At 46.0% G+C, this 24,921-nt stretch overlaps 1 protein-coding gene across 1 annotated transcript in view; it reads right to left on the bottom strand.

The window, feature by feature from the left end:
- Positions 1-23,975, bottom strand: part of LOC145243568 (glutamate receptor ionotropic, kainate 2-like) — a 70,386-nt gene extending 46,411 nt beyond the window's left edge. Inside the window, exon 1 of the mRNA XM_080106550.1 lies at positions 23,602-23,975. Within this exon, the coding sequence (XP_079962676.1) occupies positions 23,602-23,704 (103 nt within the window). The 5' untranslated portion in view covers positions 23,705-23,975. The remainder of the gene's footprint in view (positions 1-23,601) is intronic.
- Positions 23,976-24,921: the final 946 nt, after the last annotated feature.

Consider the following 24,921-nt stretch of genomic DNA (forward strand, 5'->3'; position numbering starts at 1 on the left):
TTTTTTTTTTTCATTCATTTTGTCTGCGCAGGACCCTACAGGCTGCACAAAAATAGGATTGTACCAATTTTTATGGCGTTTAATCACAGAAGAGTAACTAATCTTGACTTGAAAACTATTACAGACCACATTTTTTTTTTAGATATTAATCGAAAATAACAAGTTGAAAACAATCATCTGAATACGAGGGGCGTGCAATAACTAATGTCCCTGACCCACTTCCAGTTGTCTGATCTAGTTGAAATTTTGCATGTGCAATGATTTATATCTCTACGGGTTATGTGGCAAATTACAGCTCTGAACTAATTGTGGTTTCTGTTTTACAGGTGTTTGAACTGAGTCAGGTGTGAAATGGAGGCTGTTGAATGTCGAGCAGTGATCCGGTTTTTGTATTTTAAAGGACGCACACCACAGGAGACTTTTGATGAAATGAAAGAAACTTATGGTGATAATGCCACATCATATGACCTTGTAAAACGCTGGCATTGTGAATTCAAACATGGCCGGAAGTCTGTGGAAACAGCTCCCAGACCTGGTCGCTCTCCTGCCATTGATGAGGCATCTGTCCGTCAAGTTGAGGCTGCCATTTTTTTTTTTTTTACATAGGCGTCACCACGTATCAAGGCCGATAGGCCACTCAAGGATAAGGGTTAAAGAGTGTAGAGTAGTCAAAAGGACAATATAGTAATCGATAGTAATGGAAGTTCGGTAAATTTGTTAACTTAAGTGGAACGGCTCATCAGAAACTTGTTCACGTTGGACTTGAAGACAACCATATTATAGACAGCTGGAAAGCAGGAAAACGGAAGACAATTCCACAGGCGTGCAGTTCTAAGAAAGAAGCTTTGAACATGGAATCTATGTTTAGGTTTAGGCACAGATAAAGAGTGGGGAAAATTATTGATAATGTTTTCAGCTAGTCTAGTGTTTCTTGTGAAAGTTTGGCGAGGGGGGACCATAGATTGAAGCTCAGTTGAACACTTTCCATGAAAATAACGATAAATCAGAGACAAACTCGCAACATCTCTTCTGTGAGATAGAGGTTGCAGCGAAGAGAAAAGGACATCTCCCACCAAGCCACAAAGTCTATTTTGAACCCTATCAAGGCAGGACAAGTCTTTTCTAGCAGCTCCTGCCCATATGTGGCAACAGTATTTCATCCTTGGACGTATCTGGCTCTTATATAGATAGAGAATTGCATCAGCAGTGAGATATCTACTGGATCGATAGAAGGATCCGACCATTTTTCCAGCGGCCTTGGCAACAGATTTGATGTACGTATTCCATTTAAGATCAGGAGTAAAGGTCAAGCCCAGAAGCCTGTCAAAACTTGAGGCCTCCCCAAGACAAGAGCCATTCATTTTAATTGATGCCAGACGGGGATCAGAACGTTGATGATGTAAAGATAGAAGCTTGGTTTTAGATGCATTAAAAGTAACCAGCCACTCCTTTCCCCATTGAACAACGTGATCAAGATCAGAGGAAGATTGGCGCATTAATATTCGCCAAATACCCCAAGATGTCAAGATTAGTACAGGGTCTGTGGAAACTATTATTCATGACCATTTGCATATGCATAAGGTGTCTGCCAGATGGATTCCCAAGTTGCTCATACTATTCCAGAAGCGAAAACGTGTGGAGTGCTCGAGGATTAATCTGGAGATGTGCCAAGAAGATGAGTCAAAGTTTTTCAAAAGACTGATTACACAACATGAAACGTGGGTCCATCACTATGATCCAGAGACAAAAGTCCAGTCAATGCAGTGGAAGCACTTGCTCACCACCTCCAAAGAAGGCAAGGGTACAGCCCTCCGCTGGCAAGGTCATGTTCACAGTCTTCTGGGACCAGGACGGAGTAGTGATGACATTTCCTGACAAAGGGTACCACAATTACAGGAGCCTATTATTCTTCACTTTAGAGGAAATTAAGGGAAGCTATCAAAATCAAGAGGTGGTGCAAGATCAGCAAAGGTACCCTCCTCCTGCAGGACAATGCTCCGGTCCACAAAACGCATGTTCCCAGATCAGAAGCACGGGCGTGTGGTTATGAAATCCTTCCCCATCCTCCCTACTCTCCTGACCTTGCATCCTCTGACTTTCATCTCTTCCCAGCCATGAAGTTGTTTTTGCAAGGAAAGCATTTCCCAGATGATGCAGCCTTGATTTTTGAAGTCACGTCGTGGTTGGAGGACCAACCTGGGGTGTTCTACAAAAGCTGCATTAAATGATGGGAGAAATGCATAACTCTGGGTGGTTCCTATGTAGAGAAAGACTAATAACTGTTCCAAGTTTCGTTGCTCTACTGCTATGGGAAGTTGGTCAGGGGCATTATTTATTGCACGCCCCTCCTATTGCATATTTTCAATCCTCATCATAAAAACTGAAAAATATTCTCACATTGATTGTCACTTGTTATTATCGAAAGAAGATTGAAATGAACAATAACAATCGGAGTTACCTTGGCCTTTTGGTCAAGATCAAAGTGTAGTATCTGTTCTCTGATACATACACAGCGATAGGCAGTCGTGTTCTGGCGACACATTCTCGTGCCCGGAGAGCTTGTTGGGTAGCGTTCTGTCCGCACCCCCACTTTGTCTGTCTTTCTCTGCTCTCCCCCCTCCCCCACGGGGGGGGATCCGAGCTGATAATTTACGACCTTCCCGCGAGGGAGGGTCGGAAACACTTTCTCTCTTCCCTCCACTAACTTCCCACTCCCTCTCTCAGTTCTATCTCCCCTCTTGCCGCCTTTGGCGCCACTTCTTTTTGGCGCCAAAGTCGGCTCCCAATTTGGACGCCGACTCCACGTCACTCATTTTGGTGAATTATACAGAAGAGAGAGAGCTTTTTTCAAAAATGGACACCCCCAGCCCGGGGACCACCAATACAGATACCCCCAGCCAGGAGGCTACCACAAGAAAAACTGCTCCCCAAGAGGACGGCTCCCCAACAGGGGAAGCAAAAAGCAACGGGGCATACCGCCCGGACACGAAACCGAAGGACGCCCCCCAGAAGGGAGAAAACTCACCAGCAGCTCCCCAAGAGGGCGACTCCCCACAAAGGGGAGAAAAAACAATGTTGGACAGGGCATCCCGCTCTGACAACAAAAATCAAGAGGCAGTAGCCCCAAAGGACGATAAGAGAGACAGTGCTCCCCAGGAGGGCTACTGCCCCAAAAGGGGAGCAAATCAAGAAAACGAGGGGGCATACAGCCTAAACCTCCCCAAAACAAAAGGGGCAAAAGCTCCCAAGGACAATGCTCCCCAGGAGGCCGACTCCCCAAAAAGGGAAGTATTTCCTGGAAGAAGTATAGAGCAGGGAGAGTCGGTCCCAAAGGAAAGCGGAAAGGGAAATGCCCCTCAAAATAGCAACCCTTCCGCCAAGGAACAGCAAAAACAGTCCAACCTCACCAAAGATCCAACACCAACAAGAGGGTCGGCATGGGGGAAGACTGTAGAGAAGCAACTGTCCCCTCAAGAGTATAAAGACTTGTACTTGACCAAGTACAGACAATACATAGAGGGGGCAGAAATTAAACCAGTGCCAGGCGCTTGGGAGGCAATCGAAGACAGAGTGCTCTCCCTCATCATCTCGGATATGCCGGAAAACCGCCTCCTAGGGATGAAAAAGGAAGACATGGCAGGGCTCCTACATAAGCTAAATATCCCGGTATTATACCTGTACCAGAGGAGCTACGCCATGTGGGACATCCTCCTACCCACCAAGGAAGATGCAGAGAGACTCTCCCTCCAAGAAATAAAGCATGGGAGAGTCAAACTAACACCTGAATACCAGGGCAAGAGAAGGACTCGGGTGCAGGTATTTAATGTGCCAACCCAAATACCTGCGGAAGTATTGGGATGCCTCTTCAGCCAGTACGGTGAGGTAGAACAGGTGACCCCAATACGGTCAAAAACTGGGACTCACCTGGGCTGCTACACAATAGCAATGAGGCTGAAGAGGAAAGGTTTTCAGGCAATACCACCGCTGCTGACATACAAAGACGCCAGCATAACGGTAGTGGTGGAGGGCCGTCGTCCACACTGTTGGTTCTGCCAAAAGCAGGGCCACATGGCTAGGAGTTGCCCCCAAAGGGTAACCCCTAATCCAATAACCCAAAAGGCGGTCACAACCACTGAGACAACGCCCGCACCAAAACAGGCGGCAACAACCCCTGCAACTGCAGCACCAACCCCAGCTCCAAGGAAAACTCAAACCACCCAGGAGGCCAAGGGGGAAGAATGGAGCACGGTAGTGAGACAAAAGCGGAAACACTTAATCCCTTCTGCCACCGTCCCACCACCAGCCCAAAAATCGAGGCAGGAGCCTCTGCAAATGCAGAAACAACAACAGCCACCGCAGCCAATGCCGCGGAAACAACTGCAGCAACAACTACTGCAACAGCAAAATCAGCAAGTGCAGCAGAAGCAGCAGCAGCAACGACACCAGCGAGAGCAGCAACAACAAAAACAGCTGCAGCAGCAAATAGAGGAGCAGACACAACCAACGGTCCCCACACCAATCGAGACGGGGATCAAGCGGAGAAAAGACTGCTCCTCTGAGGATGAATCCGCAAGTGAGAGGGAGAGGAACTCAACCTCACCTCTCCCCGGTTCATTCGAAAGAATAAAAAAGAAAAACAAAAGAAGAAAAGAGGAAGAAAAGGTGGCCCCCACTCCCTGTGAACATACACCACCCCTAACAACAAAATCCACTTCCACCCCCAAACCACACACTGCAACAACACCAGACACCGCACCAACACCAGACACCGCACTAACACCAGACACCGCACCAACACGAGACACCACACCAACACCAGACACCGCACCAACACCAGACACCGCACCAACACCAAACACTGCACCAACACCAACACCAACACCAGGCACCACACAAACACCCGTCCCCACACCAAGGCAAACTGAGCCACTACCCCAAAAAGAAAATGAAAAGAATGAACCGAGGGAGAGGAGAGACTCCTCTGCCTCTTGCAGACCAAAGGTCCTTGCCCCTGAGGAACTATGTTATGTAGACCCTCTATCTGTGGCCACAGACATTTCCCATCGGCAGAGGAAAAACTTAAAACCTCTGCTCGATTACAAACAGATAGAGGGGAAAGATGTAAATATCCCCTCAAATTTCCCGGACGCCCCACTCCTAATAACCTTTGTCAGAACTCCAGAGGCCTGCAAGACCAACTTGTGGACAAGGCTGCAGGCCGCTGAAGGGGCGTTTCCGGGAATTGAACTGGTGAAAAAAAATGACCCTTCTCTTGATGAACTGTCAAAACAATGCAAGGGAAGGGTCCCAGTGTTGGTCCATCCGTCACTCTATAGGGCCCTTAAATTGACTTACCCTTTGGATGTCGGCGGCATTGTGAGAGAAGGTCAGGACATGAAAAACCTGACCACCTTGAGCATTGCACACAACGTCGGTGTCCTTTCCCCGGCTGACTTCGGAGCTGAGTGTAACACACCTTAAGGTAGGTACCATGGCTTTGAATTTGGCTAGTCTGAATGCGAGGGGCTTGAGATCATCGGGCCGGGCGGCTCGCCTCCGGCACGACCTCTTGTCCCTGGGAGTGGATGTCGCTGCGATTCAGGAGACGCATTTCGTTTCCTCTGTGGACTGTCAGGTGCTGGCCCGAGACTTTGAGGTTTTCTCAGCATATGGCAGCCCGCGGGGGAAGGGAGTTTCCGTGCTGGTTAAACGTACCCTGTCGGCGACGGTCGACGTTGTCCATAGAGATGCAGTGGGTAGGCTGGTTGTGGCCGATGTTGCCGTAAAAGATTCTGTGTTTCGGGTGATTGCGGTTCATGCGCCCAGCACCGCTCGTGAGAGGGTCTCATTCTTCAGTCAGCTTGACGCGTTTGTAGATTGTCGGAAGCGGGTAGTGCTAATGGGGGATTGGAATTCCATCTTAGACCCCGACATAGATAAGGTAGGAGGCGGAGCTAGAGGATCGGAGAGGTGCGAGTCCAGCCTGGCTGATCTGATGGCTAGATGCGGTCTGGTCGACAGGTTTCGGGTCGAGCATCCAGGGCGGGAGATGTGGACGTGGACCAATAGTGTTTCCTCCTATCCAAATACTTATTTGGACAGGATGTTAGTTAGGAGAGGCGAAGTAGACTTCTTATCTTGTCCCACGTTCACTTGGCTAGGCCAGACGGACCATAAATTAGTTATGGCCCGGCTGAAGCTAGGAAATAGGCCTAAGTTAGCGGGGTACTGGAAGTTAAACACCTCCCTTCTGGAGAGACAAGACTTCCAAGATCAGTTAAGAGAATTGATTAAAAAGGCACTAGTGGGGGCGGTTACCGGGAGTAAGTGGTGGTTAGGTCTCAAAGCCAAGATCAGAAGCTTCTCCGTCAAGTATGCCCAGCGCCTCGCACTAGATAAGGCCAAGACGAAGAAGAAGCTAGAGCAGAAACTAGCCCAGGCTACGGGGGAGGGTGATAGGGTTAGTCAGGAACTAGCTAAGCAGGACCTTCTACGCGAGACTAGCGAGCGTTACGAAGGCCAAGTAGTTAGAGCTAGGCTTAGAAAGATAGGCAACGAAGCAGTCAATTCTGATGCAGACGTGCGCCGTGAGGTTTCTAGGCGTGGCTCGGACAAATATATTGCAAAAATCAAACATCCGAATGGACGCACCCTGGAATCGACTCGGGAGATCTGCGAGGGGTTTCGAGAACATTTCGAGGAGCGTTTTACGCAGCAGCCCGATCTTCCGGTCCTTGAGTTTAGCGACTATTTGGCCGACTCTCCCCGCCTCGAGGCGGCTAGAGCGGCTGGTTGCGAGGGCCGGGTGACGGAGCAGGAGGTCTTTACTGCGCTGAAGCAGGTCAGCTGTGACAGATCGCCAGGACTTGATGGTCTGCCATACGAACTGTACTTGAGGCTGTCGCCCATGTTTCTGCCTCTTCTGACGGATATGTTCAACCATTGGTTTGCTCAGGGATCCATCCCAGGGCAGGTGACCAAGGGAGTGATCACATTGCTGAAGAAAGGTGACGGGCATGGAGGGGAAGAGTTAGATGACTACAGGCCCATAACTCTGCTAAACACAGAGTTGAAGATTTTGGCCAAGGTCCTGTCGAATCGGCTGCAGGTTGTTATCGACGAGTTGGTTGAACCAGAACAGAACTACGCTGTGAAGGGGAGATCGATTCAGAACAACTTGCACCTGATCCGCATGATCCTAGAGGGGGGAATAGATGACGACACGGAAGCCGCGCTGATAAACTTAGATCAGTCCAAAGCTTTCGATAGGGTCGACCATCGTTTCCTGGCATCTGTCTTAGAGGCCGCCGGTTTTAAACCGGACTTTTGCAAGTGGATCTCCATAATGTATCGGCAGCCCATGGCTGTCGTGCAAGTGAACGGAAAGCGCTCGAAACCCTTTGTTATCTCTCGGTCGGTTCGTCAGGGTTGTCCGCTGTCGCCCCTGCTTTATGTCCTGGCTTTGGAGCCTCTTCTCCGCAAGCTGAGACATGGGGAGGCAAATTCGGCCCTGCGCGGAATGGCTCTGCCTGGCGGCTCAGCTGCCAAGGTATCCGCGTTCGCCGATGATGTCACGATCTTCGTGTCGGGCTTCAGAGACATTGAGGTCGTGTCGGAGGCACTCACACAGTACGAAAGAATTACAGGGGCCAAGATAAACCGCAACAAGTCGGTAGGACTGCGGTTGGGCGCATGGAGTGGCAACGCAAACCTCCCTGCGCCCTTCAGCTGGACAGATGGCCCGGTCCGGATCCTCGGCGTGTGGTTCGGACCGGGTCTCCAGCTTGACAAGAATTGGTTGGAGGTACGGTCAAAGGTGGAGGCTGCAGTCAGTTCGTGGCTTCCTAGGAAACTTTCCTTAAAGGGTAGAGCTGAGGCGTGCGCCACTTACGTCTTTCCTCTCATCCTTTACCGACTGGCCGTACTTCCCCTGCCTGCACAACACCTAAAAGCTCTCGTCGAACTCTTGTCCTCGCTCCTTTGGGACAGAGGAAGACACTGGGTGAGCAGACAGGTCTGTATTCAACGTCCGTGTGAGGGAGGCTTGGGAATGCCGGACTTGAAGTGTCATCGAGATGCTGAGAGACTGGCCTTCCTGAGCAACTATATGCAGGAGGACCAACCGTGGCACCCCGTGGTTACTGCCGCCTTCCCCGACCTCGTTCTCGACCCTTCCATCGAGAGCCGTCGCAGGCCGCGGGGAGAATCTGCCTACATGAAAGAGTGCCGAGCCGCGCTAAAACGACTACCAAGGTCCAGTGACCTTGTGACTGCTACCCGTAGGGAACTCCACAGGGATCTAGTGAGGGAGGCCGCTGACGACCCGCTATGCGCGCGTTTGGGGTGGCAGCAGAGTGAGATCCGCTCCGCGTGGAGCTGGGCGCCAGGTTCGAGTCATCTGAACAATTCGGAGTTCTCTCTGACCTGGCGATTGGCCCGAAATGCACTTCCACTCAACAACATACAATGCAGTTCTGGGTTTCTGGAGTCGCCCGATTGTCCCCGTTGTGGGACAACGGCTGTGGAAACTACGGATCACGCTTTCTTTGATTGCCGCGAACTCCGCCAGTACTGGTCGTATGTCAGTGGGGTGACGGCTCGCATCGATCCTGAGCATCCTCGCCCAATTACTGTATCCAATGTTGTGGACAACGTGAGGCCGCCGTGGGACCGGGAAAGACAAATGGTCTACGTTACGATTCTGGCCGTGGCGAGAATGGTGATTTGGACGTCGCGTCTGCAAGGTTGCCGGGGGGTGTTGTCTTTTTCTGATCAAGATCTGATCGCGTTCTTTAAACACCAACTACGGGTGAAGATCAGATGTGATAGAAGAAGGCTGCATCGCGCGGCATTTGACAGAAGATGGATACATGTGGCAAGTCTGTGTGTACGAAGAGGAGCCAAATTCGAATACGTGTTCCCCGCCTAGGTGTGGAACGCGCAGTTCTGTAAAGTTAAATTAAACAAGTAGTCTCTCAGCTAGCTGAGTGTGTGTTCCATCCCTCCCCGATTAGGAAGCCTCCAAGATCCCCATCCCCTCTTACCTGCAATTTTTGTTTTTCACCCCTTCCTCTAAATTTTACCCATCTTGGAGAAAAAGAAATACAAACTAACCTCCATCCCTTACCCACAAAATTTTCTTTTCTCCATTCACCCCCATCTAGAGGGCATCCCCACCTAGAGACTGACCCGCAGAAGCGAGGTTCCTTTTACAAACCTAGTGGAACGGGCAGTCTATCAACTAGACGGGGTTGGGAGGGTCCTACTAATCACCTTTTGTTTTTTCTTCCCCCTCCCTCGACACAAATGAATTATTGTTACCATTTTATTGTTATCTTTTTTGTTTTTACACGTCAATAAAAAATGTTTTAAAAATTGGGAGTTACTAGGACGTCCCCCAAGATGAAAGGGTGAATGCGGTATTATGGTGAAAGAAGATACTAGCTGGGAGAAACTTTTGACTTTGTTTAGTTCTGGAGCGACAAGGATGACCAACGACCCCCAAAATCCCCCCTTTTGAGTTGGCCATGTGCCTAAGTTTTTTTGTTCACCGTTAATTTTACTGTATTTTTTTTAACATGAATAAAAGATTTAATATCTCAAAGTGTAGTATCTGTTCTCTGATACATACACAGCGATAGTCAGTGTTGTTCTGGCGACACATTCTCGTGGCCGGCGAGCTTGTTGGGTAGCGTTCTGTCCGCACCCCCACTTTGTCTGTCTTTCTCTGCTCTCCCCCCTCCCCCACGGGGGGGGATCCGAGCTGATAATTTACGACCTTCCCGCGAGGGAGGGTCGGAAACACTTTCTCTCTTCCCTCCACTAACTTCCCACTCCCTCTCTCAGTTCTATCTCCCCTCTTGCCGCCTTTGGCGCCACTTCTTTTTGGCGCCAAAGTCGGCTCCCAATTTGGACGTCGACTCCACGTCACTCATTTTGGTGAATTATACAGGGAAGAGAGAGCTTCTTTCAAAAATGGACACCCCCAGCCCGGGGACCACCAATACCGATACCCCCAGCCAGGAGGCTACCACAAGAAAAACTGCTCCCCAAGAGGACGACTCCCCAACAGGGGAAGCAAAAAGCAACGGGGCATACCGCCCGGACACCAAACCAAAGGACGCCCCTCAGAAAGGAGAAAACTCACCAGCAGCTCCCCAAGAGGGCGACTCCCCACAAAGGGGAGGAAAAACAATGTTGGACGGGGCATCCCGTTCCGACAACAAAAATCAAGAGGCAGTAGCCCCAAAGGACGATAAGGGAGACAGTGCTCCCCAAGAGGGCGACTCCCCACAAAGGGGAGAAAAAACAATGTTGGACAGGGCATCCCGCTCTGACAACAAAAATCAAGAGGCAGTAGCCCCAAAGAACGATAAGAGAGACAGTGCTCCCCAGGAGGGCTACTGCCCCAAAAGGGGAGCAAATCAAGAAAACGAGGGGGCATACAGCCTAAACCTCCCCAAAACAAAAGGGGCAAAAGCTCCCAAAGACAATAAAGAGGACAATGCTCCCCAGGAGGCCGACTCCCCAAAAAGGGAAGTATTTCCTGGAAGAAGTATAGAGCAGGGAGAGTCGGTCCCAAAGGAAAGCGGAAAGGAAAATGCCCCTCAAAATAGCAACCCTTCCGCCAAGGAACAGCAAAAACAGTCCAACCTCACCAAAGATCCAACACCAACAAGAGGGTCGGCGTGGGGGAAGACTGTAGAGAAGCAACTGTCCCCTCAAGAGTATAGAGACTTGTACTTGACCAAGTACAGACAATACATAGAGGGGGCAGAAATTAAACCAGTGCCAGGCGCTTGGGAGGCAATCGAAGACAGAGTGCTCTCCCTCATCATCTCGGATATGCCGGAAAACCGCCTCCTAGGGATGAAAAAGGAAGACATGGCAGGGCTCCTACACAAGCTAAACATCCCGGTATTATACCTGTACCAGAGGAGCTACGCCATGTGGGACATCCTCCTACCCACCAAGGAAGATGCGGAGAGACTCTCCCTACAGGAAATTAAGTATGGGAGAACAAAACTAAAGCCCGAATACCAGGGCAGGACAAGGACCCGGGTGCAGGTATTCAATGTACCTATGCAAATATCAGCAGAAATCCTGGGATCCTTCTTCACACAGTTCGGCGAGGTGGAAAAAATAACCCCAGTGCGGTCGAAAACCGGCATGCACTTGGGCAGCTACACTGTGGCCATGAGGCTAAAGAAGGAAGGCTTCCAGGCGATACCAGCACAGCTGACATTTAAGGAGGCAACTATGACAGTAGTAGTGGAGGGGCGTCGTCCGCACTGCTGGTTTTGCCAAAAACAGGGTCACATGGCCAAGAGCTGCCCTCAAAGGTCAAATCCTACTCAAGTGACACTAAAGGCGGTCCCAACCTCTGAGACAGCACCAGTGTCCAAACAGGCTGTCACAACTCCTGCAACCAGAGCACCAACCCCAGCACCGAGGAAACCCAAAACTGTGCAGGAGCCCAAAGGGGAGGAATGGATTACGGTAATGAGGCGGAAACGGAAGCCCACAATCCCATCTGCCACCGTCCCACAACCAACCCAACAACCGAGGCAGCAACAACAACAGCAGCCTCCACAACAGCCGCAGCAACAGCCATGGCAGCAGACACAGCAGCAGCAGCCAAACAAGCCGTTGAACCAGCCGCAGCAACAACATCAGCTGCCGCGGCCAATTCCACAACCAATGCCACGAAAACAGCAGCAACAACAAAAACAGCAGCAGCAGCAGCAACAGCCAGAACAGCAGCAACAAAAACGGCTGCAGCAACCAGAAAAGCAACAGCATCAACCGGAGAAACAACAATTAGAGGAGCAGCAACAACCAACGGCCCCCACACCAATTGAGACGGGGATCAAGCGAAGAAAACACTGCTCCTCTGAGGATGAATCTGCTAGTGAGAGGGAGAGGAACTCAACCTCACCACTCCCCGGTTCATTCAAAAGAATAAAAAAGAAAAGGAAAGGGGAAGAAAAGGCAGCCCCCACTCCCTGTGAGCATACACCACCTCTAACAACAACACAACCCACTTCCACCCCCATACCACATACTGCACCAACACTAGACACCGCACTAACACCAACACCAACATCAGACACCGCACCAACACCAACACCAACATCAGACACCGCACCAACACCAGACACTGCACCAACACCAGACACTGCACCAACACCAGACACTGCACCAACACCAACACCAGACACTGCACCAACACCAACACCAGACACCGCACCAACACCAACACCAGACATCACACCAACACCAGACACCGCACCAACACCAACACCAGACACCACACAGACACTCGTCCCCACACCAATGCAAATTGAGCCGCCATCCCAGAAAGAAAAGAATGAACCCGGGAGGGGGAGAGACCCTTCAGATTCTCCCACTTACGGACTCACTCCAACAGGGACTCTCGCCCTCGAAACGAGAGAGGAACTTTGTTCTGTAGACCCCCTGTCTGTGGCAATGGGCGTACCACACCGGCAGAGAAAAAATTTAAAACCTCTGCTGGACTGCCAACAGATAGGGGGAAAAGACGTTAATGTCCCCTCTAATTTCCCGGACGCCCCACGGCTAACAACTTTCGTCAGGCTTCCTGAGGCCTGCAAAACCAACGTGTGGACAATGCTGGAAGCCGCTGAAGGGGCTGGTCCGGGAATTGAACTGATTAGGAAAAATGACCCTTCCCTTGAGGAACTCGCAAAACAATGCAAGGGAAGGGTCCCAGTGTTGGTCCATCCGTCACTCTATAGGGCCCTTAAATTGACTTACCCTTTGGATGTCGGCGGCATTGTGAGAGAAGGTCAGGACATGAAAAACCTGACCACCTTGAGCATTGCACACAACGTCGGTGTCCTTTCCCCGGCTGACTTCGGAGCTGAGTGTAACACACCTTAAGGTAGGTACCATGGCTTTGAATTTGGCTAGTCTGAATGCGAGGGGCTTGAGATCATCGGGCCGGGCGGCTCGCCTCCGGCACGACCTCTTGTCCCTGGGAGTGGATGTCGCTGCGATTCAGGAGACGCATTTCGTTTCCTCTGTGGACTGTCAGGTGCTGGCCCGAGACTTTGAGGTTTTCTCAGCATATGGCAGCCCGCGGGGGAAGGGAGTTTCCGTGCTGGTTAAACGTACCCTGTCGGCGACGGTCGACGTTGTCCATAGAGATGCAGTGGGTAGGCTGGTTGTGGCCGATGTTGCCGTAAAAGATTCTGTGTTTCGGGTGATTGCGGTTCATGCGCCCAGCACCGCTCGTGAGAGGGTCTCATTCTTCAGTCAGCTTGACGCGTTTGTAGATTGTCGGAAGCGGGTAGTGCTAATGGGGGATTGGAATTCCATCTTAGACCCCGACATAGATAAGGTAGGAGGCGGAGCTAGAGGATCGGAGAGGTGCGAGTCCAGCCTGGCTGATCTGATGGCTAGATGCGGTCTGGTCGACAGGTTTCGGGTCGAGCATCCAGGGCGGGAGATGTGGACGTGGACCAATAGTGTTTCCTCCTATCCAAATACTTATTTGGACAGGATGTTAGTTAGGAGAGGCGAAGTAGACTTCTTATCTTGTCCCACGTTCACTTGGCTAGGCCAGACGGACCATAAATTAGCTATGGCCCGGCTGAAGCTAGGAAATAGGCCTAAGTTAGCGGGGTACTGGAAGTTAAACACCTCCCTTCTGGAGATACAAGACTTCCAAGATCAGTTAAGAGAATTGATTAAAAAGGCACTAGTGGGGGCGGTTACCGGGAGTAAGTGGTGGTTAGGTCTCAAAGCCAAGATCAGAAGCTTCTCCGTCAAGTATGCCCAGCGCCTCGCACTAGATAAGGCCAAGACGAAGAAGAAGCTAGAGCAGAAACTAGCCCAGGCTACGGGGGAGGGTGATAGGGTTAGTCAGGAACTAGCTAAGCAGGACCTTCTACGCGAGACTAGCAAGCGTTACGAAGGCCAAGTAGTTAGAGCTAGGCTTAGAAAGATAGGCAACGAAGCAGTCAATTCTGATGCAGACGTGCGCCGTGAGGTTTCTAGGCGTGGCTCGGACAAATACATTGCAAAAATCAAACATCCGAATGGACGAACCCTGGAATCGACTCGGGAGATCTGCGAGGGGTTTCGAGAACATTTCGAGGAGCGTTTTACGCAGCAGCCCGATCTTCCGGTCCTTGAGTTTAGCGACTATTTGGCCGACTCTCCCCGCCTCGAGGCGGCTAGAGCGGCTGGTTGCGAGGGCCGGGTGACGGAGCGGGAGGTCTTTACTGCGCTGAAGCAGGTCAGCTGTGACAGATCGCCAGGACTTGATGGTCTGCCATACGAACTGTACTTGAGGCTGTCGCCCATGTTTCTGCCTCTTCTGACGGATATGTTCAACCATTGGTTTGCTCAGGGATCCATCCCAGGGCAGGTGACCAAGGGAGTGATCACATTGCTGAAGAAAGGTGACGGGCATGGAGGGGAAGAGTTAGACGACTACAGGCCCATAACTCTGCTAAACACAGAGTTGAAGATTTTGGCCAAGGTCCTGTCGAATCGGCTGCAGGTTGTTATCGACGAGTTGGTTGAACCGGAACAGAACTACGCTGTGAAGGGGAGATCGATTCAGAACAACTTGCACCTGATCCGCATGATCCTAGAGGGGGGAATAGATGACGACACGGAAGCCGCGCTGATAAACTTAGATCAGTCCAAAGCTTTCGATAGGGTCGACCATCGTTTCCTGGCATCTGTCTTAGAGGCCGCCGGTTTTAAACCGGACTTTTGCAAGTGGATCTCCATAATGTATCGACAGCCCATGGCTGTCGTGCAAGTGAACGGAAAGCGCTCGAAACCCTTTGTTATCTCTCGGTCGGTTCGTCAGGGTTGTCCGCTGTCGCCCCTGCTTTATGTCCTGGCTTTGGAGCCTCTTCTCCGCAAGCTGAGACATGGGGAGGCAAATTCGGCCCTGCGCGGAATGGCTCTGCCTGGCGGCTCAGCTGCCAAGGTATCCGCGTTCGCCGATGATGTCACGATCTTCGTGTCGGGCTTCAGAGACATTGAGGTCGTGTCGGAGGCACTCACACAGTACGAAAGAATTACAGGGGCCAAGATAAACCGCAACAAGTCGGTAGGACTGCGGTTGGGCGCATGGAGTGGAAACGCAAACCTCCCTGCGCCCTTCAGCTGGACAGATGGCCCGGTCCGGATCCTCGGCGTGTGGTTCGGACCGGGTCTCCAGCTTGACAAGAATTGGTTGGAGGTACGGTCAAAGGTGGAGGCTGCAGTCAATTCGTGGCTTCCTAGGAAACTTTCCTTAAAGGGTAGAGCTGAGGCGTGCGCCACTTACGTCTTTCCTCTCATCCTTTACCGACTGGCCGTACTTCCCCTGCCTGCACAACACCTAAAAGCTCTTGTCGAACTCTTGTCCTCGCTCCTTTGGGACAGAGGAAGACACTGGGTGAGCAGACAGGTCTGTATTCAACGTCCGTGTGAGGGAGGCTTGGGAATGCCGGACTTGAAGTGTCATCGAGATGCTGAGAGGCTGGCCTTCCTGAGCCACTATATGCAGGAGGACCAACCGTGGCACCCCGTGGTTACTGCCGCCTTCCCCGACCTCGTTCTCGACCCTTCCATCGAGAGCCGTCGCAGGCCGCGGGGAGAATCTGCCTACATGAAAGAGTGCCGAGCCGCGCTAAAACGACTACCAAGGTCCAGTGACCTTGTGACTGCTACCCGTAGGGAACTCCACAGGGATCTAGTGAAGGAGGCCGCTGACGACCCGCTATGCGCGCGTTTGGGGTGGCAGCAGAGTGAGATCCGCTCCGCGTGGAGCTGGGCGCCAGGTTCGAGTCATCTGAACAATTCGGAGTTCTCTCTGACCTGGCGATTGGCCCGAAATGCACTTCCACTCAACAACATACAATGCAGTTCTGGGTTTCTGGAGTCGCCTGATTGTCCCCGTTGTGGGACAACGGCTGTGGAAACTACGGATCACGCTTTCTTCGATTGCCGCGAACTCCGCCAGTACTGGTCGTATGTCAGTGGGGTGACGGCTCGCATCGATCCTGAGCATCCTCGCCCAATTACTGTATCCAATGTTGTGGACAACGTGAGGCCGCCGTGGGACCGGGAAAGACAAATGGTCTACGTTACGATTCTGGCCGTGGCGAGAATGGTGATTTGGACGTCGCGTCTGCAAGGTTGCCGGGGGGTGTTGTCTTTTTCTGATCAAGATCTGATCGCGTTCTTTAAACACCAACTACGGGTGAAGATCAGATGTGATAGAAGAAGGCTGCATCGCGCGGCATTTGACAGAAGATGGATACATGTGGCAAGTCTGTGTGTACGAAGAGGAGCCAAATTTGAATACGTGTTCCCCGCCTAGGTGTGGAACGCGCAGTTCTGTAAAGTTAAATTAAACAAGTAGTCTCTCAGCTAGCTGAGTGTGTGTTCCATCCCTCCCCGATTAGGAAGCCTCCAAGATCCCCATCCCCTCTTACCTGCAATTTTTGTTTTCACCCCTTCCTCTAAATTTTACCCATCTTGGAGAAAAAGAAATACAAACTAACCTCCATCCCTTACCCACAAAATTTTCTTTTCTCCATTCACCCCCATCTAGAGGGCATCCCCACCTAGAGACTGACCCGCAGAAGCGAGGTTCCTTTTACAAACCTAGTGGAACGGGCAGTCTATCAACTAGACGGGGTTGGGAGGGTCCTACTAATCACCTTTTGTTTTTTTCTTCCCCCTCCCTCGACACAAATGAATTATTGTTACCATTTTATTGTTATCTTTTTTGTTTTTACACGTCAATAAAAAATGTTTTAAAAATTGGGAGTTACTAGGACGTCCCCCAATATGAAAGGGTGAATGCGGTATTATGGTGAAAGAAGATACTAGCTGGGAGAAACTTTTGACTTTGTTTAGTTCTGGAGTGACAAGGATGACCAACGACCCCCAAAATCCCCCCTTTTGAGTTGGCCATGTGCCTAAGTTTTTTGTTCATCGTTGATTTTTTTTCTGTATTTTTTTAACATGAATAAAAGATTTAATATCTCAAAGTGTAGTATCTGTTCCGGCAGATACTGCAGGCTATGACTAGCTATGACTAGCAAAGACCAGATGTGGGGGCAACCCCACATGCCTGACCTTTAACCAGCTCCCATTTCCCACCTCTCGGGAGTTGGTCCCCTTTTTCCCTTCCCCCTCCCTTCACTCCTCACATTAAAAATCGGCCTTGTGCCTAATTTGCTCGGTGGGGAAGCAAATAAATACCATCTGTTCCGGCAGATGCTGCACTTAAGATAATTTGTACCAGTCAATGGAGGGGAAACCCTCTATACTGGGACAATTATTATTTTTGGTAACCAGAGTGCCCCCTTTTTGCCTACTTTTAGGGGAGCTGGTTTTTACCTCACATTAAAAACGGCCTTGTGCCTAATTTGCTCAGTGGGGGAGCAAATAAATACCATCTGTTCCGGCAGATGCTGCACTTAAGATAATTTGTACCAGTCAATGGAGGGGAAACCCTCTATACTGGGACAATTATTATTTTTGGTAACCAGAGTGCCCCCTTTTTGCCTACTTTTAGGGGAGCTGGTCTTTACCTCACATTAAAAACGGCCTTGTGCCTAATTTGCTCAGTGGGGGAGCAAATAAACACCATCTGTTCCGGCAGATACTGCACTTAAGATAATTTGTACCAGTCAATGGAGGGGAAACCCTCTATACTGGGACAATTATAATTTTTGGTAACCAGAGTGACCCCTTTTAGGGGAGCTGGTTTTTACCTCACATTAAAAACGGCCTTGTGCCTAATTTGCTCAGTGGGGGAGCAAATAAATACCATCTGTTCCGGCAGATACTGCAAGCTATGACTAGCTAAGACTAGCTATGACTAGCAAAGACCAGATGTGGGGGCAACCCCACATGCCTGACCTTTAACCAGCTCCCATTTCCCACCTCTCGGGAGCTGGTCCCCTTTTTCCCTTCCCCCTCCCTTCACTCCTCACATTAAAAATTGGCCTTGTGTCTAATTTGCTCGGTGGGGGAGCAAATAAATACCATCTGTTCCGGCAGATACTGCACTTAAGATAATTTGTACCAGTCAATGGAGGGGAAACCCTCTATACTGGGACAATTATTATTTTTGGTAACCAGAGTGACCCCTTTTAGGGGAGCTGGTTTTTACCTCACATTAAAAACGGCCTTGTGCCTAATTTGCTCAGTGGGGGAGCAAATAAATACCATCTGTTCCGGCAGATACTGCAAGCTATGACTAGCTATGACTAGCAAAGACCAGATGTGGGGGCAACCCCACATGTCTGACCTTTAACCAGCTCCGATTTCCCACCTCTCGGGAGCTGGTCCCCTTTTCCCCTTCCCCCTCCCTTCACTCCTCACATTAAAAATCGGCCTTGTGCCTAATTTGCTCAGTGGGGGAGCAAATAAATACCATCTGTTCCGGCAGATGCTGCAAGCTATGACTAGCAAAGACCAGATGTGGGGGCAACCCCACATGCCTGACCATTAACCAGCTCCCATTTCCCACCTCTCGGGAGCTGGTCCCCTTTTTCCCTTCCCCCTCCCTTCACTCCTCACATTAAAAATCGGTCTTGTGCCTAATTTGCTCGGTGAGGGAGCAAATAAATAACATCTGTTCCGGCAGATACTGCAAGCTATGACTAGTTACGACTAGCAAAGACCAGATGTGGGGGCAACCCCACATGCCTGACCTTTAATCAGCTCCCATTTCCCACCTCTCGGGAGCTGATCCCCCCTTTCCCTTCCCCCTCCCTTCACTCCTCACATTAAAAATTGGCCTTGTGCCTAATTTGCTCGGTGGGGGAGCAAATAAATACCATCTGTTCCGGCAGATACTGCAAGCAAAGACCATATGTGGGGGCGACCCCACATATAAGACCTTGGTCAATGTAGGGGCAACCCTTCATACCAATTGTCACTATCCAGCTCCCCTACTCCCCGGGGAGTTGGTCCCCATTTCCCCTTCACTCCTCACATTAAAAATCGGCCTTGTGCCTAATTTGCTCGGTGGGGGAGCAAATAAATACCATCTGTTCCGGCAGATACTGCAAGCTATGACTATCTATGACTAGCAAAGACCAGATGTGGGGGCAACCCCACATGCCTGACCTTTAACCAGCTCCCGTTTCCCACCTCTCGGGAGCTGGTCCCCTTTTCCCTTCCCCCTCCCTTCACTCCTCACATTAAAAATTGGCCTTGTGCCTAATTTGCTCGGTGGGGGAGCAAATAAATACCATCTGTTCCGGCAGATACTGCACTTCTATTTCTTGTTCTCTTTCGGTGGAGGAGAAATCCTTCACGACTGAGACAATTTTTATTTTTGTTCCTTTTCTCCACGTTAAAAAACTTCTCTAATTCTATGCGTCGTTATTTTGTTGCTGATTATGGCAATTGTTAATATCTCATTGAATTCACCTTTCAGACTCTAATAAAAGTCATATTAAAAACAAAAAAAAAAAACAAAAACAAAAACAAAACAAAACAAAAAACAGGGTACTATTTTTTTAGATATAATTTTCAAGTTAAATTAATTTTTGTACAGTATCCTTTCTTTATTTAATTGTTAGGTGAAAATACGGAATAGTTAAGAAAAGCCCCCCTCCTTACCCACGTTAAGAATGGGTTTCTAAATAATAATGTTATGATTTCAGCGCTCTCCGTATTCTGCACAAGTGTCAAAAAAATAATTTACTGCAAGTTTAAAGGCATAATTCACGTGAACATACCCGTTCTCATTTGATCACCGAAGTTAAGCAACGTTGAGCCTCGTCAGTATTAAAATGGATTCTCATTCAAGGCACTGCATGTGTTCTTATCTCGGTATTGTTTCCAGTCGTATAGCACTTCTCCTTTGCATTGGACTCAAGCAGGCGAGGTGTGGTTGGGGCTTACGCTATCCTTACCTTACAATTACATGCGCAGCTACCCTTTCAGGGGGTATCCATTGTATCTTGAAACTGAACAGAGGCATCGTAAAGGCCAAACTAAATGATTAAAAACGTACAAAAATAAATCAATGGTAACCTGTCGACACCTTTTTTTATCAAACGCAAACAAAACGAAGGATAAATTGTTTAAATAATAAAAAAAGCAATTCGGATTTATTAATGCATTTGTTTGTTTTTTTCTTGTTTTTTCTTTCTTTTTTTTCTTGTTTTTTTTCTTTCTTTTTTCTTGTTTTTTTCCCTTTCTTTTTTCTTGTTTTTTTTTCTTTCTTTTTTTTCTTGTTTTTTTTCTTTCTTTTTTCTTGTTTTTCTTGTTTTTCTTGTTTTTTTCCCTTTCTTTTTTCTTGTTTTTTTTTCTTTTTTTTTTTCTTGTTTTTTTCCTTTCTTTTTTCTTGTTTTTTTTCTTGTTTTTTTTTCCTTTTTTTCTTGTTTTTCTTGTTTTTTTTCTTGTTTTTTTTCTTGTTTTTCTTGTTTTTTTTCTTGTTTTTTTTCTTTCTTTTTTCTTGTTTTTCTTGTTTTTCTTGTTTTTTTTCTTGTTTTTTCTTGTTTTTTTTCTTGTTTTTTTCCCTTTCTTTTTTCTTGTTTTTTTTTCTTTTTTTTTCTTGTTTTTTTTCTTTCTTTTTTCTTGTTTTTCTTGTTTTTTTCCCTTTCTTTTTTCTTGTTTTTTTTCTTTCTTTTTTCTTGTTTTTTTTCTTGTTTTTTTTCTTGTTTTTTTTCTTTTTTTTTTCTTGTTTTTTTTCTCGTTTTTTTTCTTGTTTTTTTTCTTGTTTTTTTTCTTTCTTTTTTCTTGTTTTTCTTGTTTTTCTTGTTTTTTTTTCTTGTTTTTTCTTGTTTTTTTTCTTGTTTTTTCCCTTTCTTTTTTCTTGTTTTTTTTCTTTTTTTTTTCTTGTTTTTTTTTCTTTTTTTTTCTTGTTTTTTTTCTTTTTTTTTCTTGTTTTTTCCCTTTCTTTTTTCTTGTTTTTTTTCTTTTTTTTTTCTTGTTTTTTTTCTTTCTTTTTTCTTGTTTTTCTTGTTTTTCTTGTTTTTTTCCCTTTCTTTTTTCTTGTTTTTTTTCTTTCTTTTTGCTTGTTTTTTTTCTTTTTTTTTCTTGTTTTTTTTCTTGTTTTTTTTCCCTTTTTTTCTTGTTTTTCTTGTTTTTTTCTTTTTTCTTTTTTTTCTGTTTTTTCTTGTTTTTTTCCCTTTCTTTTTCTGTTTTTTCTTCTTATTTTGTTTTTTTCTTGTTTTTTTTCTTTTTTTCTTTCTTTTTTTTTCTTGTTTTTTTTTTTGCTATAAATACAATAAATTTACTTAAAATTACGCAATGTGTTTATTTTTTGTCTGATGTTTTTAGTGACAGCGGAGGATTGAGTTAATAGAATCACTCACATCTAAAAACCGTTATGTCGGCATTTTGGGCTATTAGATGTAAACTTAAAGTACGTAATAACGTAATAACCACGATTGGAATAATGGTTCGAATAATCCAAATTACTTAAGACTTTTACCCGGTCATATCTAGTTGGACAAGAACAATCTACCCCCATAGATCCAATAAAAAAAATCATTTTGAAATTTTATATAAATTCCAGAGTTCAACCTGAAGATTTCTGAGTTTAACAAAATACACCTGAAAAGGTTGGAGATTACACCGGCTGAAACGTTGTGTTAATGGCACTCAAAATGAGAATAGTAGTCTGGACACTTCAAATAAATACAAACTATCAATACGAATCTATACAATCCGCTCATTTAGTAATCGTAATGCTTTCCTTAGCAATCTTCTCATAATATTCTTCATCATTCAACTTGCAATCTCAGCTAATCTTTATGATGACTTTGAGACATCTTGTGTCATATCTTCTCAAGCACTGATTCTCATGGCTACTGATACTCTACCTGAAAATACTTTTTTTTTTTTTTTTTTTTACATAGTGATCACCACTTATCAAGGCCCGGAAGCCACTCAGGGATAAGGGTTATTGCAAGTACATTACGTTAGGAGATTTGCTGAAGTGTTTGTTCAAACACCTCGACTTAACATTCACAGGCAACATGAATTGGAACAAATACATTGAAGACACTGCCAAGGATGCTGCAAGGAATTTGGGGTCTCTCTACCGTGCTGGAAGACTATTCACACCTGAGAGTATCCTGTACCTCTACAAGGCCACCATTCACCCATGCATGGAGTATTGTTGCCATATCTGCGCTGGTGCATCTGCCGCTAGGCTTTCGCTCTTAGACAGGGTTAAAAAAAAAAAAAAAGAGAGTCGCCAACCTAGTAGGTCCCACATTAGCCACCAAACTCCAACCTCTGTCCCATCACCGAAATGTTGCATCTTTGTGTCTGTTTTACAAGTATTTTAATGCAATGTGCTCCCATGAATTCAAAGCATTTTACCCCTTCGACGTAAATACCCCTGAATAACTCAACAAGCAACAAAATCTCACCCCTTCACTGTAGAGATCCCTAGATGATGGGAAACTTTCGACTCAAATAGTTTCTTCTTTAATCAGTAAGCAATCAAATTTCAATCTTCTCATAATTTCATCATCCAACTTACAACTCTAACCCTAACCCAGCTAATTAACTTTTATACTTGTGTGTTTTTATTCATCGATAAAAAACAACTCATTAGGAAATCTCTGCTGCTATATTAAATTCACTGTGTGTGAGAGAGTTCTTTCCTTATAGGTTCCGAAACGGCTGAGCCTATCTTTTGCAAATTTCACAAATAAGTAATTCATATGTCTGGCAGATATGTTTTGTACAGAAATTCGTCCGATAAGTATTGAAAATCGAAAAAAAATCCGATCTTGAAAATAGTCTATCTCTTTTATAGATATAAAAAAAGAAGAATTTTTGCAGGGGAATATTTTACGTTACACCGGCCAGGAGAAATAATCTCAGCAAATCATTTCGTCTTAACCCCCCCCCCTCCCCCCAGCTTTATTGGTATCTGGATATATATCTTGATGGTAGAGCATTCGACTACAGATCGAATGATTCCCCATTCGTGTCCGGATGTACCTGACCATTTTATTAAAAAAATTTTCTTATTAATGAGTTCAATTTACTATAAAATAAGAGGTGCCATTTAAAATTGCTGCAAATCATTTCTTCTTAACCCCCCCTCCCCCCAGCTTTATTGGTATCTGGATATATATCTTGATGGTAGAGCATTCGACTACAGATCGAATGATTCCCTATTCGTGTCCGGATGTACCTGACCATTTTATTAAAAAAATTTTCTTATTAATGAGTTCAATTTACTATAAAATAAGAGGCGCCATTTAAAATTGCTGCAAATCATTTCTTCATTTGCATATATAAAACTACATATTAATCAGAATAAATTTTTCCAGGGCATTCATCGTCAAATCCAAATATCAGCTGACGTGATATTGTAAACAAACACAGACAAAATTTGATGAACGACATTATTTTTATTTATTTTTTTATTTATTTATTTATTTTTTTTTTTTACGAAATGGTGCACCGGAAAAATATTCCTTGATGAAAATATTCAATAGATGATGGAATTTATAATTATACATACACAATCTGCATAGATTAAAATATCATGTTTAAGCGACCGGGCAGCGCCGGGAGTGTACATAGTAAAAAATAAAATGTTCTTTTTCTCACCGATTTTATTCAACTTTGGTTGGTCGTTGTGTGCGTCGGATCTACAGGAGGAAGAAAGAAGTTTGAGAAAACACAGTAAAAATCCGGCACGGCATGCGACCATAATTGGATCCTTATTTCATCTGAAGAAAGCTGAAAAAAGAAAACATCGTTTTATGGACGAACAATGAAAGTAAAACAATTTGTCTTTTCAACAACAACAACAACAATAACAAAAGATTTTTCTGGATTAAAAAAAAATGTTTCTGAATTTTAGAGATGAGGGTTGATAGTTTATATTAGTTGCTTTCTTTCAGGTTATCGTTCTTATCTTGAATGTTATCACAATGTTTCAGCCGATGTAACCTCCAACCTTCTTCAGGTATATCTTATTAAATTAAAGAATTTTTCAAATTTCCATCGAATTTGATCCAAACGCATTATACACCTATGAAGCAAGATTCCTTGAATTTCAATTTCTTCTTAAAACCCTTAAGCTTAAGCCATAAATACCAGAGATTTTTCTTGACAAAATCATATAATAGATTTTGATCAAAATTGGAAGGAGGAGTCCAGACTTAAGGTTTAGTATCATTATATATTGAGGTTAAGCATGATAAAAAGACCTAAAATAGTACCAACCTGTTCTGCTAGGACAAATATTTTACTCGCCTTGAGACAGGTATATATATATATATATATATATATATATATATATATATATATATATATATATATATATATATATTAAGTAATGTGATTGATAATTTAAAATTTAAAAATCAAATTATAATTAAATTAAAAATCCGTTTCATAAGAAGGAACAACAACAAAATCAATTATCTGTACGATCGTTTCGGAAAACAGTGCTTTTTATTGTGGTAGACATCAAGTTACGGACAATAATTATTGCATATAGTTTTTTAATAAGCAAGGTCTCCTCGTCAGCAAATTTTGAAGGGTTTTTTTTTTTTATTAAATTTAAAATACACCATAAATAAACCTAGCATTAAAAGTAAGGCAGATGTATCTGAAAAAAAAATTGAAATAAAAGGTCTGGATTTAAAATTTATATGAAAATTAATATGGGTTATATATATATATATATATATATATATATATATATATATATATAGAGAGAGAGAGAGAGAGAGAGAGAGAGAGAGAGAGAAAGAGAGAGAGAGAGACTAATGACACCCGAGGATAAAGTTTAGTATGATCTTCAGGAGAGAGAGAAAGAGAGAGAGAAAGAAAGAAAAAAGAAAGAGAGAAAGTAAGAGAAAAGGGAAGAAAGAAGAAGAAAGAGAAAGAGCGAAAGGGAGAGAAACAAAGAAAAGAAAG

This window comes from Euprymna scolopes, chromosome 22, assembly GCF_053919585.1.
Source record: "Euprymna scolopes isolate OS-2025 chromosome 22, ASM5391958v1, whole genome shotgun sequence".
NCBI classification, from domain to species: Eukaryota; Metazoa; Mollusca; class Cephalopoda; order Sepiida; family Sepiolidae; genus Euprymna; species Euprymna scolopes.